The following is a 16986-nucleotide window of genomic DNA, read 5'->3' as shown; positions in this document are numbered from 1 at the left end:
TGGCGGGCTGTGGGATTGTTGGTGCTGGCGATGGCGGAGATGGCTTGGGATACCGCTACGTCGCCTATAGCGTGGATGGCGCATTGCATTCCGGCTTTTGTGATCTGCGATAGAACGCGATTCATTGCTTCGCCGGGCCATAGAGGTTGCACCAGATCGGTTGATTCGCCGTAGGGATATGATAATGCGGCTGTGCAGCCATCGACTGTACCATCGCACATGAGCTTGACGCCGACGATACAGAATTCTGGTGATTTTGAGGGATGGAATTTGCTGTGCATGTCGATAGCTTCTTGGATCTTCTCATCGAGAAGTTTCTCATCTGCTTCGTATGGAACGAACCAATGAGCTGCGATGTGAAGATTAATCCCCTTCCTCTCTCGCAGCGTCTGTAAAGCTTCCCAAGCTACTGCATCCATCGCCATGTCGATAACGCCAGTGTATCCCTCTGCGGAGTACGCTTGAACAGCACGTTCCAAAGCTTCAAGTTTATCGTCCATTGAGAGAGATTGGATCAAGAAGGGCCAGAGAAACGCTGTAACAGCCCATTCTGCCAATAGTCCAGTTGGGTTACCATCCTCATCGCATGTTATATGCTCCGGGCACTTTGCCTTCATCTCATCGATCGGAAGCTCCTTCAAAGCAGCAGTGTTGCACCACGCGGAATGAAGATCATTTGAATCAATGAAAATAGGTCGTGGGTCAATGTCATCAATCATACTCGCAAGAGCAACCCCATCCGTCGCAGATTGAAGCCATCCTCTGCACAGAATCTTAGGCAGGTCTGGATTGGCAGCAGCAAAGTTTATTATCCGCTGTCGAATTTCTTGTAGGGACTTACATCCTCCCAGATCCAGTTTTTGCTGTGAAAGACCAAAGAATAAAAGATGGACATGGCTGTCGATGAATCCAGGAAGAACAACGCGATTATGGAGATCCAGAATTTTTGCGCCCTGTGACTTTGCGTCTTGGACTGTTTTGTCGTCTGCAGATCCGATGTAGGCGATTTTCGATCCCTCGACGATCATGCACTCTCTATGCGAGTCATCATCGCCCATGAAACGGCCGTTGGTGAGAATTGTAGAAGACATTATTGCGCCCACTGATGATAAGAATGATGATAGGAAGAATAATATCGCAAGAAATGTTATGAGAAGGAAATACAATGGAATGGAATTACAGGGTCTTATCAACATGAGGGGGATCGAGACTATGATGAAAGTGGCAGCAGTTTTGCACTAGAGGGTTCGGCGCGTCGAACTTCTCAATGGGTCGACCTGCTAGAAACAAGAGTCTGGGCGTGTCGACCTGCTGAAAGAGGTCTAGATCAGTGGGGAGCTACGCGATCCCCGGGCTTAACAGTTGAGTTCGCCTAACTTGGGGATGAGAATTTAGATAAAGTAAATCGAGGTGGGAAACGCCGTATGGGGTGGGTCTGCGGGATACGTTTGCGGGGAAATCGTTATCTTCGTGAGATTTTGGATCCTTTTGATTGAGGCTGTGATGTTGAAGGTCACTGAAAGCAAGGTTACCTTACATCGCCATGTCGGCTCCGAAACCCGAGTTTCTCCACCCCAACTCCTCTCGGATTTTATCTGACAACGGGACCTAGGGAAGGGACGAAGACTCAGGACCTTAACCGCCAGTAATAAAAATACTTAGGTAAATATAGCATAAACTTAGGGGACTCTTTGCTAAGTTTATTTAGACACCTTATCTTAAGGCCCAGCGTTTTCTTGCTCGCTGAGGAGGACAAACTACTGGGTACAACAATGAATCGGGTTCCGACTGAAGACTGTCCACCCGATAGCTCAACACAGCCAGCGCCACTGATACAAGAGCAAATTCTCGAAGAACCAGAAGCGGAAGACTGGGGCGATTACGTTGACTCCGATGAAGAGCCCGACGTGGAATTTGCCTGCGAGGATATCAACCTCTACCCTAGAGGTTTCTGCTACCCAATCTCAATGGGTGAGATTATCATCCAGCGATATCGCGTTGTCCATAAACTTGGCCTCGGAGCTTTTTCGACTGTTTGGATGGCGCATGAAATGATTGAGGATAAAGATGTTGCGCTTAAGATCTTAATATTGGGGAATTCAAATGAGCGTGACTACCATGTGCAGAGCGAGATAATTGGGACAGCGAAAGATTTGACGCATCTGTTGGTATACTATCAAACGTTTCTGCTTCCCAGCCCCCATGATCAACACCGAGTATTCGTCTTTCCACTCCAAGGACCAAACTTGAGAAATCACCCGCCTAGGAACATACTTATTTGCTACAAGGATGAAATTTGCAGTACAGTTGCTCAAGGCTTTGAAGGCACTACATGAGGCTGGAATAGTCCATTCAGGTACAGTCATCCACCCCAGTCAAAAGTAAGATAGCTAACTCATAAAAAGACCTGAACACTGCTAACATAATGTACACCCTGCGTCCTCTCAACAGCAGTATAGCTGAAAAGTACAAGCAAATCGGACGACCTAGAAAGATGAAACTATGGACTGAGCAGTGGAAAGACGGCGAACTGGTTCTGCCAATGAAGCCAAATGAAGAACTCATAGGAGACTCCATCGTTCTCGGTGATTTTGGTCTAGCTCACAAAGCTGGTTCTCCGGCTCAGAAGATGCAATCGCCTGCTACTTACTGCGCTCCAGAACGGGTACATAACATCAACCCGTCTTATGGTTCAGATATGTGGAGTTACGTGTGTATCTTCTTTGAATTATACACAGGGACGTATCTGTTTCAAGGTTGGGGGCATGCATCAGTTATGTCATCTATTGTTTGTACGCTTGGGCCTCTTCCAGAGTCTTGGAGGGGGACATACCACGTCGGTGGATCGGGTGATGATACGTGGTATGATCAGAATGGGCAATTAGATCCAGAGTTCGATCTGAAGGAGAGGTTGAGTCAACTTCGTCCTGATGTTGGCGCGAGGGAGTTGGAGCTTGTAGTGTCCGTACTACGAAGGGGTCTTGTCTATCAGCACGAGGAACGGATCACGGCAGCGGAGCTTCTAGAGCACGAATCATTTAAGGAGCTCATGAGCATATACATATGGTAACATGGAAAAGAGTCTCAATATGTCAGTCAAGGGCTATACCTAGCTAGAATCGCAGCACAAGTTCCGTGGGGACAGCTGGGAAGGATAGCCTTTCAAGACAAATCAATAGGAATTGTAGGAACATGTCTGTCAATCACGCCTCTCATACTATCAAGTCTAATCGGAAAGCCAACATAAATTAATTCTTCCGTTCCAGGGATAATTTGGAATGTCCACAAGTCCGTCGGCAATAAAGTTATAGCAGTTTCCTGCGCAACCCATGTTTCCGCCATTTGTAATAAGTAACTTGGGCTGTCCCTTAGCAGGACTGTCATCAGGAGTCTGAATGACTCGAAGATCGCGCGGATACGTGTGTGAGGCGCGTGATGTGAGCCATCAGCTGGGGACTATCAACTCAAAATAACACTCTTGTCAAAGTCAATCCGGGCAGTATACGCTGCCCACCGCCCAACCTTGACGGGCTTCCAGCTATTAGGGTCAAGGTCATCCGTATTAACAAACACCTCCTCCCGGCCACCGCCATTAGCGATAAATATTCCCCTGCCATCCATTCCAGGCTCAGCAGTCCAAATCACACGTGGATTGCGGTTGGGGTTTATTCCCCCGTTGTAGGGAATGATGGGCTGTTCGGTAGCGGATGCAAAGTCGAGAGGGTCGCTGGATGCCTTGTAGTAAACAGGGCAGCCGCCGGTAAGAGGGCTACCGCAGTGCTCAAGTGTCATGGCGTATTTCTTGGAGACGGGGCTGTAAGCGACGACTGCCATCTCAGGACGTTTGTCAGTGTTGGGAAACGCGACGTCGTCAACCTCGACGCTCCAATCGCGTAGATCCTTGGTCGTCTTGTGTGAGAGCTTCTGGTTGCACTTAGGGTCGACTTGCGTGGAGTAGTAGCAAATAAGTTGGTCGTCATCCATCATAAGAAAAGGCTCCCATACTGCTTTATCACCCTTGGCGACAGTCTCGGGTCCAGGGCAGTAAACAATACTGCTGACAAACATAGAGAACAATATAGGCCTTGGTGAGATTGCGAGGGGAAGAAACACCAGCGAGCAGAACTGTGCCCTCGCTGTATCCGCCAAAGTCCTGGGGCAAGGTGCAGAGAATGGCTGGTACCAGTTGCCCCAGCCGTTGACCTGATCCTCGACCCTAGCAAGGGGGCTGTATGATGAAGAGCAGGTCGATTTATAAATGCCGTTTCCCTTTAGGGATCTTTAGAGCTGGGTGAGTGAACTACTGTACTGCTGAGCGGCGTAAGAGCCAACCAGAGGCCGTCATTTCCGATGACGACAAGATCAGCAGCTAAAGGTTTACTCTAGACTTTTATTCTGCTCCCTGCTGTTCCCCCCAGATTCCCGAGATAGCAACTAGCATTCTTAACTACCTAGGGATTGTGGTAATTTGCATTTCATCTATACGTACGCCGCTGGCGATTGGGGACTTCACCTGACTTAGGTATGGAGTTGGCGTAGTGGGGTAGGCTATTGCGGACGGGATTAACACTGACCCCGCTGCCAAACATGGCCAGTCTGTGCAGAAACTCACAATGGTCTCCATCCTGTAATACCTCTACAGGAAGACTCGCACGGCATGTCGCGCACAAGCAGTGGCGATTCACCTGCCCTCCAGGAACGTGGCTCCCTGCGTACACTAGAGAAGGGCAAGAGTCAATTCATCGGCAGCTCCAGCGGAATTTACTTTGTCAACACAGTCCGACGAGCCTTCACAAGCGCAAACTCGCGGCTATCGTCTCGTCTTTTCGATACCACGCACCCTACCCCCGAGGAGTGCATAGTCGAGGATGAGCAGCAGAGACCCAGCGACTCTGCGCCGGCGTCTTTTTTTGCTGGGCTCGGCAGACCGCCCCAGCCGGATGTTGCGAAGCAGCTCTTCATGACGTATTTTCAGACATGGCATCGCTTCTTCCCGTTCTTGCATGGGCCAACTATTCTCAAGGATATGGGAGATTTATATGGGTCGTTTGACCAGAATAGCACAGCGACGACACTTGCGAAGAGTATCATCCTGCAGTGCATCTTTAACCTGGCAGGTCTACATGATAGCAGCCAGCTACCGGCCGCATGCGAGATCCAAAAGCCCACCGACGTGCTCACTTATCTTCCGGGCCTCGCAGTCAAAGGCGACCTTGTTTCCATCCAAGCTCTCTTTGCTGCTGGTCTACTACTGATAGCTCGCATGTCGCTGCGTGCAGCTGCGGTCGTAAGCGGTCTTTTATCGCGCGCTGTCTTTCTAGCAGGGCTGCACCGTTGTCCTTGCCGCTATGCGAGGCTCACAGCGGATGATTGCGATATTCGGAAGAGGCTGTTTTGGTGTATCTATGTCTTTGATCGATACCTCTCCCAGGCTTTGGGGCATCCGTTGGGGATACAGGACTCTGATGTAGATGTCTGTCCTCTGGATGGACCTGAGCTTCACCACCCGGTGCTGCATCCAACGGTTCCTTCGAGTCATGATGACTTTACCTCGCCGGTTTCTGGGGTCTCAATGAACTCACCTAGGAATCAGTCTGGTAATGCCACCGCCACGTCACGGCAAAGTGAAGCCGGTCTTAGTAGGGGAACAAGCGACGATGAATCAAGTCAGAAGCAAAATCGCTATTCGAGCTTGTCCTTTCAGGTCCAATACTCACGTCTTCTCGGTCGAGCCCTGGAACTCTTCCACAAATCTCTCCACATTCGGTCCATCGACAGCGAATCAATTCTCTCACTCCAAACAGACATCAACGCCTTATGGAATGCACTGCCCTCATCTCTCCAAGAATTCGATCCCTCTTCTCATACTACTGAAGCAACCCAAAGTCAAATCTTCAATGAGTCGGCTCACTTTCTCCTTCTTCATAGCCAGCTGGTACTTCTAATTCATCGCCCTAGGCTATCTCTGGAGCCATCCACCCCAGAGTTTCAGTCTGCGATCCAAATCTGCATCAGCGAAGCGCGACAAATCATCAAAATAATAAGCAAGCAGCATGATGCAGGGTTTGCTCTGTTCTGGCCGGGGTATCTCTCCGTCACATGGATGGCCGGCATTGTGCTGGCCTTTGCGTGCCAACTGCGGCTTTACTTGGCAGAGAAAGGCAAGAGGTGAGGCAAAACTGTGAATTGTTTTATTAAATGTGTCTCCGACTCTTGTGCGAGATCCCACGATAACCTAATAGTATACTCCTACGGAACCTTATACGCATATACTGACAGACTGAAGGGAGATTAGTATGTGCCTTGAGGCCCTGCTTCATATGTCCGAGCGATGGAAGCTTGCCAAAAACTGTCACGCTGTTCTCCTGGGTCTTACCGAAGCTCTCCAGGAGATGGAGCGTACAGCAAAGAGACCGGCCTCCGACTCCACATCCAATTCTGCGCATTCGCCCTCTGCGCAACATAATGTAGTTAGGGACATAGTATCTCCAGCCGTGAACTCTCAAGGTGGCCCCAGAAAGAGAACAAGACTACATTCGAAATCACGCTCCAGGCCGGGACATAACAACGATGGTAATGGAGAACGTTCCAATCAAGGTCCTGCGACTAACAGCAACGCGTCAGCGGATGAACCGTTGAGCTATAGCTTCTTCGATGCTTTCAATACCACGGGCCCGGCTATCCAGGATCACCCCCAATCCATTGAAGATCCCGGCAGACTAAGCAATTGGGAGAGTGGGATGCCTGATCTTTTAGCTGGAATCACTTGGGAATCACTGCTGGGAGGTATTGACCAGGATGATCCGACCTTGGATAATGCATTCTTCTAACCGACTCAATTCAAATAAGGCTCAGGTTTAGAGAGAAGGGTCATATTTGTGCGTTGCAGGAATGCTAATATTATTATTATAAATTAAAAATAGGAATACTGGTAATTCTATATCTTTTCTACTACCTTGACACAATTCTTGCTAATCCATCGGCAAAACCTTTAGCCTGTCATCAAAGTTTATAGCGCAGATCATTCGCCACTCCATCAACCCGACCTCTTAGTAAATTTCAACCGACGATCCAGTCTCGGAACAAGTTACTGCCTTCTATTGCTCTAGTGATTGAGCTCGCAATTCGCAAACTTCTACAGCGATAATGCCACCCGCTCGAGGCCGTGCAGCTTGCAATATCTGCCGAACGCGAAAGCAAAAGGTAAGATGAAGCCGCACATACTAGAATTATCTCTGAGGCACAGCTCAAGTGCTGATATGAAGGCCTCCATTGCAGTGCGACGGAATTAGGTACGTGAACAAGTAGCTGCATCAATGAACCAATTGCTCATCCTTCAAGGCCAGCATGCTCAAGATGTCGAAGTTTTGGGTCTCAGTGTACTTGGCCAACAGTCTTGAAACGGTAAGTCTTACAAACAGACTCCAGAGAAAGAAAGGATACTTATGGAATCCAGCGGCCCGCCTAAGGGATACACAAAAGCTTTGGAAACACGGCTACGCGAGACCGAAATGGTTCTGATACGGGTCCTACAGTCAACAAATGATCAGGAGCTGTTGGCTCGTGCGTTCAATGACGATACAAAAGAGCTAGGGTTTAACGAGCGAATAACTGAGCATAGTATGGGCGAACAGAGGATGCTGGCCTTGATGAATCATTGGGAGCGGTTCCCACTTCGGACTGCTGATAATGTTGTGCAGTGGATTGAAGAGACAAGCAGGAACTCGAACTTGCAAGACAGGGCTGGAAGTCAGACGCTCAAAAGGACAGGGGAAGTATCACAACTAGTAGAGCATTCTCACGACATCGCCCATCAGCCTGAGGCCGATATTGAGAGCCATGTCGGTTCTGAGGATGATCTGTCGGTTGAAAGTCGCCATGGCCATGCAACCTCAATATCCCTACCCCCAATAATGGAGCTCTCATCGGAAGACACCGTTGAGGCGGTCATACCAGCAGAAAAAGCACATGAGGTGCGAAATACCGCCGCCTCTTCTATCATTGAACTACCAGAAGACTTCAAAGACCAGTTTCTGTGGTAGCGTAAATGAAAATCATGTTCTTTCGTGCTTTTTCCGCCAAAAGTGACTCCAAACCTCGTTCTTGTTCTTGATTCTACGGTTTCTAAAAGCAACTTCGGACTTTGACATCCCATACATGGATATCCACCTTCCTGTCGATTTAACTCTCATCGGTTCCCTCCATTCTGCATATCTAGCTAGAGGCGAGTGGCTAGTCCTCCAAAGACTATAGGCACTCATTTGTTACCCACGAATGATAGCCCCGTTTGGATGTTCACCTTCAGCTCTTTCACAGCCTTTTCAAGGAGAATCGCTTCATCATCTGACAAATTGCCAAATGGTAACACCTCAAGTGCTCCTTGCTCACCCAGCTTCACTTTGACCGAAAAGTAATCAACCTGAAGCTGGGTCGCGATCTCCTTACCTCCACTGATCCCCGGCAGGTAAACATACGCCTCCTCTACGACTGGATCTCCTGCCTTCGCTGTAAGGAGGGCCTTGGTAAATCTGAAACCCGCATAGGCCATGCACGTCGTAGCGCTGCCGGCTCCTTGCTTGCTCTTCACTATTTCATCACCACCGAACTGAACACCTGTTGTGGCTCGTTAGCTATCTGCCGTGCTTATCAAGAAAGACCCACGGTTTATAACGTTGGGCAGTTCGGCACCCAAGTCGATGGACGGTTGGGCCTGGCTGTAGAGAGGAAGAATTGTAGCACCGCTGTGACCGCCGATGACGGGGACTTTGATACTGGTAGGGTCGGCGTCGCCAAGAGCGTGTGCAGCAAAGGTCGACGCGCGCACGACGTCTAAAGTGGTCACGCCAAAAAGACGCGTGGGATCAAAGACACCAGCCGCACGCAAAGTCTCCGCTGCAACGGGAACCGTCGAGTTCACTGGGTTAGTGATGATGCATGAAAGTGCCTTGGGGGCATGTCTTTGCAACTTGGGTGAAGATGTCTCTAATGATGGAAGCGTTGGTCTAGAGCACTTTGTGAGCAGACTGCCGAGGTGGTTACAGAGATTTGAGTTCTCACATTGAACAGGTCTAAGATGTTGATCAACTCCAAGGTCTACTGAGATTATTCGGAAGGATTTGCTTACCGTCGCGCGTCATTCCAGGTTTCCTGGCGATTCCAGCCGTGACGACGACAAGGTCCGCGCCGCTGAGTGCTTTGGCCAGACCATCATCAGCAGGTAAAAAGCCTGAAACAGTCGCTTTAGTGTCGATGTGATTGAGATCAGTGGCGATGCCGGGTGTATGAACAAGGTCATAAAGTGCAATTTCATCAAAGAGATTGCTCTATTCTCACCGTCAGCGTTTGAAGAGTATGTAATGATGTACGGATATGCTTGCAGCTTTACAGAGGAGGCTGAGAGGGGTCCCGATCTGACCAGCAGCACCGAGAAGAGCAATCTTTGTCATGGTGGATGGTTGTTATTAATTGGTCTTGGCTGAGGTGGTTGTGTTGATCAAGTTGATGATCAAATAGCTTATATGCATGACCTCACCTGACCTTGAAGGCAATAGCACGGCTTTATAGCCAATCCTTGAGTCGATATTTAGCCCGGTTACAACGCAAAGACGGCAAAGCTTTGTACCGAATGGGTTGAGCTTTCTGTTCAGTTGATCTATCACCCGACGTTGGTGGATCTGATGACCTAGCGCTGTCTCCCTCCAACGTGCAGATGGATAACACGGCGCTCAAGAGGGGAAGCTCCGTTCAGACAAGATCGTAATGAATTCAAGAATTACCAGCAGTAACATGACCTAACAAACACGGGCATATAGGCGACTTGTACCATGTAGCAGCTGGCGAACTCTCAGTGCAGATGAACCATCTCACAGCACTTAATTACACCCAGTGATCTGTTATACACCAAGAAAACGAGATAAATCATGAGATAAGAAGTTAGGCTAATACATATCTGATACACTTACTATGAGATGTCAGATCGTAGCCCAACATGCTCTGGGACAGATGTAAGAAGAGGCTCCCCCAAAACAGCCCGTCGCGCATTCTCCATAGCACACATCTCCATCTTCTTCAACGTCTCCACAGTATGTATCCCCAAATGGGGCACAAGAAGGGCTCTCTCGTTCTTAACGAGGCGTTCATTGATCATAGGTTGATGCTCGTAAACATCCAGACCAACAGAGCCAATCTTGCCTGAATCCAGCGCCTCAGCCAGTGCATCTTCATCAATGACAGCACCTCGCGCCGTGTTCACAATAACAACGCCGTCTTTCATCTTGCTGATTTCCTCCGCACCAATGAGATGCTTCGTCTCAGCGTTCAGCGGAACATGGATGCTGATTATATCACTCTCGGAAATTAGCTTTTCAAAGGATACGTATCTCGCACCGGCTGCCTTGTCAGACGGAAGTTCTGAGCGGTTATGGTATTGTGTGATGATACCGAATGGATCGCATCGTGCTTTGAGGGCGCGGCCTATCCGGCCCATGCCCAGGATCCCTAGGACCTTGCCTTCAGGATCACGGCCAAAGGGCACGCCCTTCTTGAAGTTTCCGTGGCGCAGCGATTTGAGAGATTGGTTTAGTTGTCGCAGTGATCCGAGCAGTAGCCAGAGAGCTAGGTCAGCTGTGGCGTTGGTGACCGGGTCTGGTGCGTAGGTGAGTGTAATTCCTCGATCGGCGCAAGCCTTGACATCGATCTGATCATAGCCTGACGCAGTACCAGTAAATATTATGCTGGATAACTTGGAATTGAATTGGGGATACTCACCTGCTCTATTGTGGCAGATGAACTTGCAGCTTGACGGAAGATGCTCAATGAATTCGGCGTCAAAGTTCCCGCCGACCTGAAGCGTGTCAAAACATGTATCTGAACGAACAAACTTCGTAAAACTGGGAGGCTCACTGCACCACTTGCCGATGTCCTGTAGATCACCTGAATATCTTGGTACTTGCCTTGAACATCCTCAAAGAATTCTTGCCTGTTGGTTCTGGTGACTAACTCGACTCTGGCGGCATTCTGCAGCTCTTCATATGCTGACATTGCATGCTTACTGGGCTGAAGAAGAGGATCAAGGGTTTCGGTTTCTCCATTGTGCGCTGTGTGACAAGATTCGCTGAATGTTATCGATCGAGATCAAAATGTGCGACAGGTCTATGCATATGACTTATAACGATCCTTCGCAGGTCGGCTTTGAGATTACCCGAGGCCAAATGAAAAGAATATAGGCGGCCATAGAATGCCCCAACGGTGCCGCTATTCCGTTTGAATAGTGGATCATTTATATTTCAAGTTTCTCTATCTCCACATGATACCATCATACTACTTCTGTCGAGCCTTGGAATCTGTGGGGACATCAGGGGCAGCACGGTGCTGGTCAAGAATAGCCCATTATACTACCATGCATAACGAGAACCGCATTCTTCTTGCTTCATTATAATTGATCAATTTTAATAAGTTCTTCTATCAGATGCCACGAAAATGAATGCCTTTAAGACGGCCTCTTGAAGTGCACCTTCAGCTCCTCCCAACTATGCTTATTATAATCAGCCTGCACCTTCTTACAAGTCTCCAACCCCCAATCCGTAATCCCCAACATCAAACTACTCTCAAACATAAACGCCATGCTCCCCTCCCCAACCTTAACAGGCTTCAACTCCGCATTGCTCGCCCTCTCATACGAATCAGCATCTGGCCCATGAGCTGACATGATATTGTGCAGACTAGCTCCAGCAGGTTGAAATCCACCGCCAGTCTTGGCATCGTACTGTCCGCAGATGAGACCCATGAACTCGGACATGGTGTTGCGGTGGTACCAGGGGGGGCGGAATGTATCTTCCTGTACGAGCCACCGTGGAGGGAAGATTACAAAGTCTGCGATGGCGGTGCCGGGATGGTCGGAGGGGCCGGTTAGGACGGTGAAGATTGAGGGGTCGGGGTGGTCGAAGGATGTGCTGCCGATGACGGAGAAGCGGCCTAGGTCGTATTTGTAGGGGTAGACTGTGACTGTCAGTATATATCCCAACAACAATCCTAGCATTTATCTGTAACTCACATCTATCAAGGTTAGCTTTATACAGTAGATAATAGGTTAGGGATACTCACTTTCCATGCCATGCCACTACATCAAAAGGCGTATGTCCCTGCTCAGCAACAAATAGCTCATTGTTGAACTTATTCAAAATCGTCCAAGTACTCTTCGTATTCTCATCAAAATCCGCAACAGGAATCTGAAAATCCCTCGGATTCGCCAAACAATTGGATCCAATAGGTCCCAGCTCCGGTAGTTGAAAGTGTCCCTGATATAACTCAAGAATATAACCTCTCACTGGCCCCTCAGGCAGCGTAACTCTATATCTCACTCCCCGAGGAATAATAGCAATCTCATTCGGTCTTACAAGAAGTCGTCCCAGCTCAGTCTGGATATCCAAGACTCCATGCTGTGCAACGATGAGCATCTCTCCGTCAGATGAATACAGAGCAGTTTTGGCGTCCATGTCTCTACCCGCGGCGAAGACGTAGATTCCGAGACCGGATTTGACGGTGGGATCGCCTGCGCCGGATACAAGCTTTAGACCACGAACCCAATCGACTTTTTCATCAATGTCGAAGGGATCCCAGCGGAGTTGCTGGGGTTCATAGTTTAACTTTGCCTTGAGTATTGGGGATGAGGGATCACTAAAGCGCTTGTATGTTGAGTGTGAGGCTGAGGGGAGGATGCGATACAGCCATGTTTGGCGGTTCTCATGGCGGGGAGCTGTAAATGCTGTGCCGGAGAGTTTTTCAGCGTACAATCCATAAGGGGGCTTTTGAGGTGAATTTGCGCCTATTGGGAGTGCTCCCTTGATAGACTCAGATCTACTCCATTAGCCACTATTCGTATCGAAAGGTACACCAGGACTTACTCGTGGAATGAATCAAAGCCATTGAGGTACTCGTACTTCTCAGGCGTGGAAAACTTGGTAACAGGCATTTTCACAATGATCAAATCATGCTCAAAAGAGTAGATAACAAATCTTTATCAATCAGCTCTATTTAACAATGTTCTTCGGTTCAAGCCCGAGTTTCCGAGTGGTTGATACATCCCGACCCATCCGACTCGTCTCGGAAAGAATGGAAATTTCCGAAACGACCCCGCGATGCAGTTATTAAGCATCACGACATTAATACTACTCTGCAGCGCGATATAATGATCTCAAACAGAGGGTCCTTTATTTGTAGAGGGTTTAAAAGACCGGCGCTGCCACTGAAGATATTTCGTTGTCAAATTTCTGTATCATTCTCAACATCTTCATTCAAAATGGCGTCTTGGCTTCCTATCCCTTCAAAGAGCCACTTCTCACTGGCAAACATTCCCTTCGGCATCATCTCAACATCCGCTGAACCAAGGCACCGTCCTGCAATTGCAATCGGCCAACATATCCTCGATCTATCAGTTTTCGCTCAAAACAATGGTTTCTCCAAACTAGCTGATTTTCCCTCTGATCAACTCAAGGTCTTTTCTCAAACTACCCTTAACGACTTTGCCGCTCTTGGAAGACCCGTGCATAGAGCTACACGCGCTTATCTCCAGGATATCTTCCGCCAAGAAACTCCATACCCTGAGATTCTCAAGGATAATGACTCCCTACAAAAACAAGCTCTGGTTCCAATTGGGGATGTTCAGTCTCACTTGCCGCTTAGTATCGGCGATTATACTGATTTCTTCGCTGGCCGTAACCACGCTCATACCGTGGGTACACTGTTCCGCGGCGCTGCAAATGCTCTGCAGCCTAATTACAACCATCTCCCCGTCGCATACCACGGCCGCGCAAGTTCCGTCGTGGTATCAGGAACACCCCTCCACCGACCCTGGGGCCAAGTCCTTCCCAATCCCCAAGCCAAAGAGCCTGTATTCCAGCCCTGCGCTCGTCTCGATATTGAATTGGAGCTTGGGATGTTTATCAGCAAGGGGAATAAGCTTGGGGCTCCTGTGGATGTGAATAACGCGGAGGAGTATATTTTCGGATATGTTCTTATGAATGATTGGAGTGCGAGGGATATTCAGCAGTGGGAGTATGTCCCGCTGGGGCCGTTTAATGCGAAGAATTTTGGGACGACGATTAGTCCTTGGGTTGTTTTGGCGGATGCGTTGGAGGGCTTTAGGGGAAAGGGTTTGGAGAATGAAGTGCCGCCGAAGAAGTATCTTGCTGAGAAGAGGGAGGACTCCATTCTCGATATCAATCTTGAGGTTTCCATCACCAGTAAGTCACAACCCAGCTCAGTTGAGACACTGATACTGACAACATATAGCTGCCAAGGGCAACAAAACGAAAATCACACAAGTCTCATCCCAGAACCTCCTCTGGTCCTGGCCCCAAATGATCGCCCACCATTCCGTATCTGGGTGTAACCTGCGCACAGGAGATTTACTCGGTTCAGGAACGATTTCTGGTCTTGAGGCTGGAACGCAGGGAAGTCTTCTTGAGCAGACGATGGGCGGGAAGCAGTTTGTCAAGTTGGAGGGAGGAGAGGAGCGGAAGTTTATCCAGGATGGTGATAGTATTACTATTACAGGTTGGTCTGGTACTGCTGATGATGGGCTTGTTGGATTTGGGGAGTGTGAGGGTACGATTATTGCTGCTGTTCCTAGGGATTAGAGAGGGGGAATGGATAGTTGTTTAGACTATAGATTTGCAATCGTTTGAGCATCGTTTAAATGGCTACGCGACGTGATACATGGAAATAATTTAGAACCTATATCATGACTTTGCTTCTTAGTAGATTGTCATTGGACACCAACCATGCTTTTTCCAGTTGACGACTGAGACTGGAAGCTTGGAGCAGCACAGAAAATTCCTTAGTTGTTGATCACGCAACCCATGCTTGAGTCCCAGAATATCCACATACCAAATGCGAGACAGAATACAACGTGTCGGAATTCGAAGTAACCGTGGAGAAATCTTCTTATGTCTTGACAATTCTGTCTGTAGCTATATCCATCTCAGACTATCCGAGCCAAGTGCCGACATATTCTCTCTTCGTCGTATTCCTGCACGACAGTGGATCCTAGCATAGTCCCGGAATTCGCTACTAAAATTCCGAGGCATCCGCTTCATATAAACCCTCAAGCCTCCAGATACATTCCTACATCTCTATATCCGTACATCCCTCTCTCCACTTTACCACCCCATCACATTCATCATGTCCGGCCAAATCACCCGCGTAACCCTCTTCAAGATCCCCAAACTTGAGGATCAACAACATCTCATCGATCTCTATAAACAAATGCCCCAAAAAGCCACAAAAGTAACCCCTCCCTTCCCCTCCTCCAGCCCCTCTCTAATATCCCCAGGACGGAAAACCCTACATCGTCTCAGTCCAAGCTGGAAAAGCAAAAGCAGACCAACGCTCCCAAGGCTTCACAATCGTAGCTATTTCCACATTCGCTTCGCAGGAGGACTTTAACTACTACGACACCCAATGCGCTGCGCATCTTGAACTAAGGACTTTTGCAAAGAGTGTCAATGAGGGCGTGGCGATGATTTACTTTGAGAATGAGATTTTGTAAATAAAAATAGAGTTTTATATTAACCCTTGGAATCTCATTGATATATCCTTTCCTTGCTCTGCTGCCATAGCATACTCTCCTTCTTCGCTGAACGTGCTGGGAACGGGATGTAAGAATTGTTGACCCTCGCCGAAGGCGTTGAAGAGGTTGAGCAGGGACTCGCTCATTTGGAACATATCGGGGACGGAGTTTGCGACGTCTGCGTCGCCGAACATCATGTCGCCGAAGGAAAAGGCCTCGTTGTCGGGCATCGCCATGGGGACGTGCTCTTCAGCGTTGACGTCGACTTGCGGAACACTTTGCTCAGCTGTAGCCCCATTTTCATCGTCTTTTCGAGGTTCGCCATCTTCACCGTTCTGAGGAAAGCCAAAGGTGTTCATGCGGGGAATCATACCGCGAATACTCTTCCAAAGCCTTTTACTCACAATGTTGTGTCGTGATAATCCTCGCACTAGCTCAACGCCATCGGAGAATGTGCGCTTGCACGGTATGGAGAAAATCTCTGGGGCGTGACACACAGCTAAGAAGATAACCGCCAAAGCACTTAGCAGAAAGTAGTTGAAGACGTTCTGCTGCCGCTTGTAGATATCCGTCGTTGCATGCAGATGAACCAGAACTTGTATGGTATCCTGTGCTATATCGACTACCAACCATGCATTTTGCGGATTAGCAGCTATACTAGCTGTACTCATCAAATGATGCCGATAAATCAGGATACGAGCGTAATTCCCACGAAGGTATAATAATGCTCGTAAACGATGGGGCAGGCGAGGTTGGGCTCGTGGTGCAAGACCAAGACGAGGATGGCGAAGTCGCAGATGCGGTGGGATAGAGTCCAGCCAATCTTGGGTTTTTAAGTCAAGAATAGCAGCTGTGTCGTCCGGGATAGTTTGAGAAGCTGAGCCAAACGGGGGAATGGCTTCCCAGATTTTAGAGCATAGCTGGCCATATCCAACCATGCACTGAAGATACAAATACTCTTCATCCTACACTAATCAGCTTAGCTTGAAGCTTTTGATGGGTAGACTTACAGGTTTTGGTAGTTCTGGATCAACGTCCTTGTCGACCAGCGCAAACGATAAACTCGTTCCAAAACTCCATCTTCTATCAAGCACGTACACGCACCAAAACACACGCGTAGCTAATCGTCGAGAATCAGTGTCTTTGAAATTATCCAAAAGACTCCGTTTCCGATGTAGACCCATCTCCAGAGCTTGACGTGCTGCTATGCCGATAGATCGCCAGGCTAATAGCTCTTCACCTGCGTGGAAGTAGTATATACTCTACTATCGTCAGCACCCTCCCCGATACCATTATGGTGGACTTACCAGCATCGCCAAAAGTTGAACTTCCTTCAAATCAACCTGCGGACTCAGAATACTCGACACATTCGTCTGCACCGAATCAACAATCGCCGTCGCCAACTCAAGCTTGCTCGG

The 16986-nt window shown here is 48.6% G+C and overlaps 9 protein-coding genes across 9 annotated transcripts; 5 read left to right on the top strand and 4 right to left on the bottom strand.

Annotated features, from left to right (window-relative positions):
* FTJAE_13690 (amidohydrolase ytcJ) lies at positions 1-1091 on the bottom strand (the record flags this gene model as incomplete). Its single annotated transcript, XM_037346859.1, has 2 exons — positions 1-784; positions 842-1091. Coding segments are annotated over 2 exons (1034 nt in total), but the record flags the coding sequence as incomplete, so codon positions are not given.
* A 681-nt stretch (positions 1092-1772) lies between these two features.
* FTJAE_13689 (CMGC kinase) lies at positions 1773-3070 on the top strand (the record flags this gene model as incomplete). Its single annotated transcript, XM_037346857.1, has 3 exons — positions 1773-1971; positions 2303-2356; positions 2406-3070. The coding sequence occupies 3 exons, from the start codon at positions 1773-1775 to the stop codon at positions 3068-3070; spliced, it is 918 nt and encodes a 305-aa protein (XP_037199292.1).
* A 389-nt stretch (positions 3071-3459) lies between these two features.
* Positions 3460-4624, bottom strand: FTJAE_13688 (uncharacterized protein; the record flags this gene model as incomplete). The annotated part of the gene is made up of 2 exons (XM_037346856.1): positions 3460-4228; positions 4575-4624. The coding sequence occupies 2 exons, from the start codon at positions 4622-4624 to the stop codon at positions 3460-3462; spliced, it is 819 nt and encodes a 272-aa protein (XP_037199291.1).
* Positions 4625-4657: 33 nt separating this feature from the next.
* On the top strand, positions 4658-6830 carry FTJAE_13687 (fungal specific transcription factor factor; the record flags this gene model as incomplete). The annotated part of the gene is made up of 2 exons (XM_037346855.1): positions 4658-6168; positions 6296-6830. The coding sequence occupies 2 exons, from the start codon at positions 4658-4660 to the stop codon at positions 6828-6830; spliced, it is 2046 nt and encodes a 681-aa protein (XP_037199290.1).
* A 615-nt stretch (positions 6831-7445) lies between these two features.
* On the top strand, positions 7446-8042 carry FTJAE_13686 (uncharacterized protein; the record flags this gene model as incomplete). The annotated part of the gene is made up of 1 exon (XM_037346854.1): positions 7446-8042. The coding sequence occupies one exon, from the start codon at positions 7446-7448 to the stop codon at positions 8040-8042; it is 597 nt and encodes a 198-aa protein (XP_037199289.1).
* A 215-nt stretch (positions 8043-8257) lies between these two features.
* FTJAE_13685 (malate dehydrogenase NAD-dependent) lies at positions 8258-9446 on the bottom strand (the record flags this gene model as incomplete). Its single annotated transcript, XM_037346853.1, has 4 exons — positions 8258-8613; positions 8662-8982; positions 9125-9323; positions 9366-9446. 4 exons carry the CDS (start codon positions 9444-9446, stop codon positions 8258-8260), a joined length of 957 nt encoding a protein of 318 aa, XP_037199288.1.
* Positions 9447-9961: 515 nt separating this feature from the next.
* On the bottom strand, positions 9962-12970 carry FTJAE_13684 (hydroxyacid dehydrogenase; the record flags this gene model as incomplete). Its single annotated transcript, XM_037346852.1, has 7 exons — positions 9962-10707; positions 10768-10843; positions 10903-11096; positions 11563-11997; positions 12103-12118; positions 12396-12855; positions 12903-12970. 7 exons carry the CDS (start codon positions 12968-12970, stop codon positions 9962-9964), a joined length of 1995 nt encoding a protein of 664 aa, XP_037199287.1.
* A 327-nt stretch (positions 12971-13297) lies between these two features.
* Positions 13298-14636, top strand: FTJAE_13683 (fumarylacetoacetase; the record flags this gene model as incomplete). The annotated part of the gene is made up of 3 exons (XM_037346851.1): positions 13298-14052; positions 14104-14240; positions 14290-14636. The coding sequence occupies 3 exons, from the start codon at positions 13298-13300 to the stop codon at positions 14634-14636; spliced, it is 1239 nt and encodes a 412-aa protein (XP_037199286.1).
* Positions 14637-15180: 544 nt separating this feature from the next.
* Positions 15181-15547, top strand: FTJAE_13682 (stress responsive A B barrel domain protein; the record flags this gene model as incomplete). Its single annotated transcript, XM_037346850.1, has 2 exons — positions 15181-15285; positions 15332-15547. 2 exons carry the CDS (start codon positions 15181-15183, stop codon positions 15545-15547), a joined length of 321 nt encoding a protein of 106 aa, XP_037199285.1.
* Positions 15548-16986: the final 1439 nt, after the last annotated feature.

The sequence above is a fragment of the Fusarium tjaetaba genome (assembly GCF_013396195.1).
Source record: "Fusarium tjaetaba strain NRRL 66243 chromosome Unknown NRRL66243_c0000455, whole genome shotgun sequence".
In the NCBI taxonomy this organism is placed as follows: Eukaryota; Fungi; Ascomycota; class Sordariomycetes; order Hypocreales; family Nectriaceae; genus Fusarium; species Fusarium tjaetaba.
This window is presented reverse-complemented; position numbering and strand designations above follow the sequence as displayed.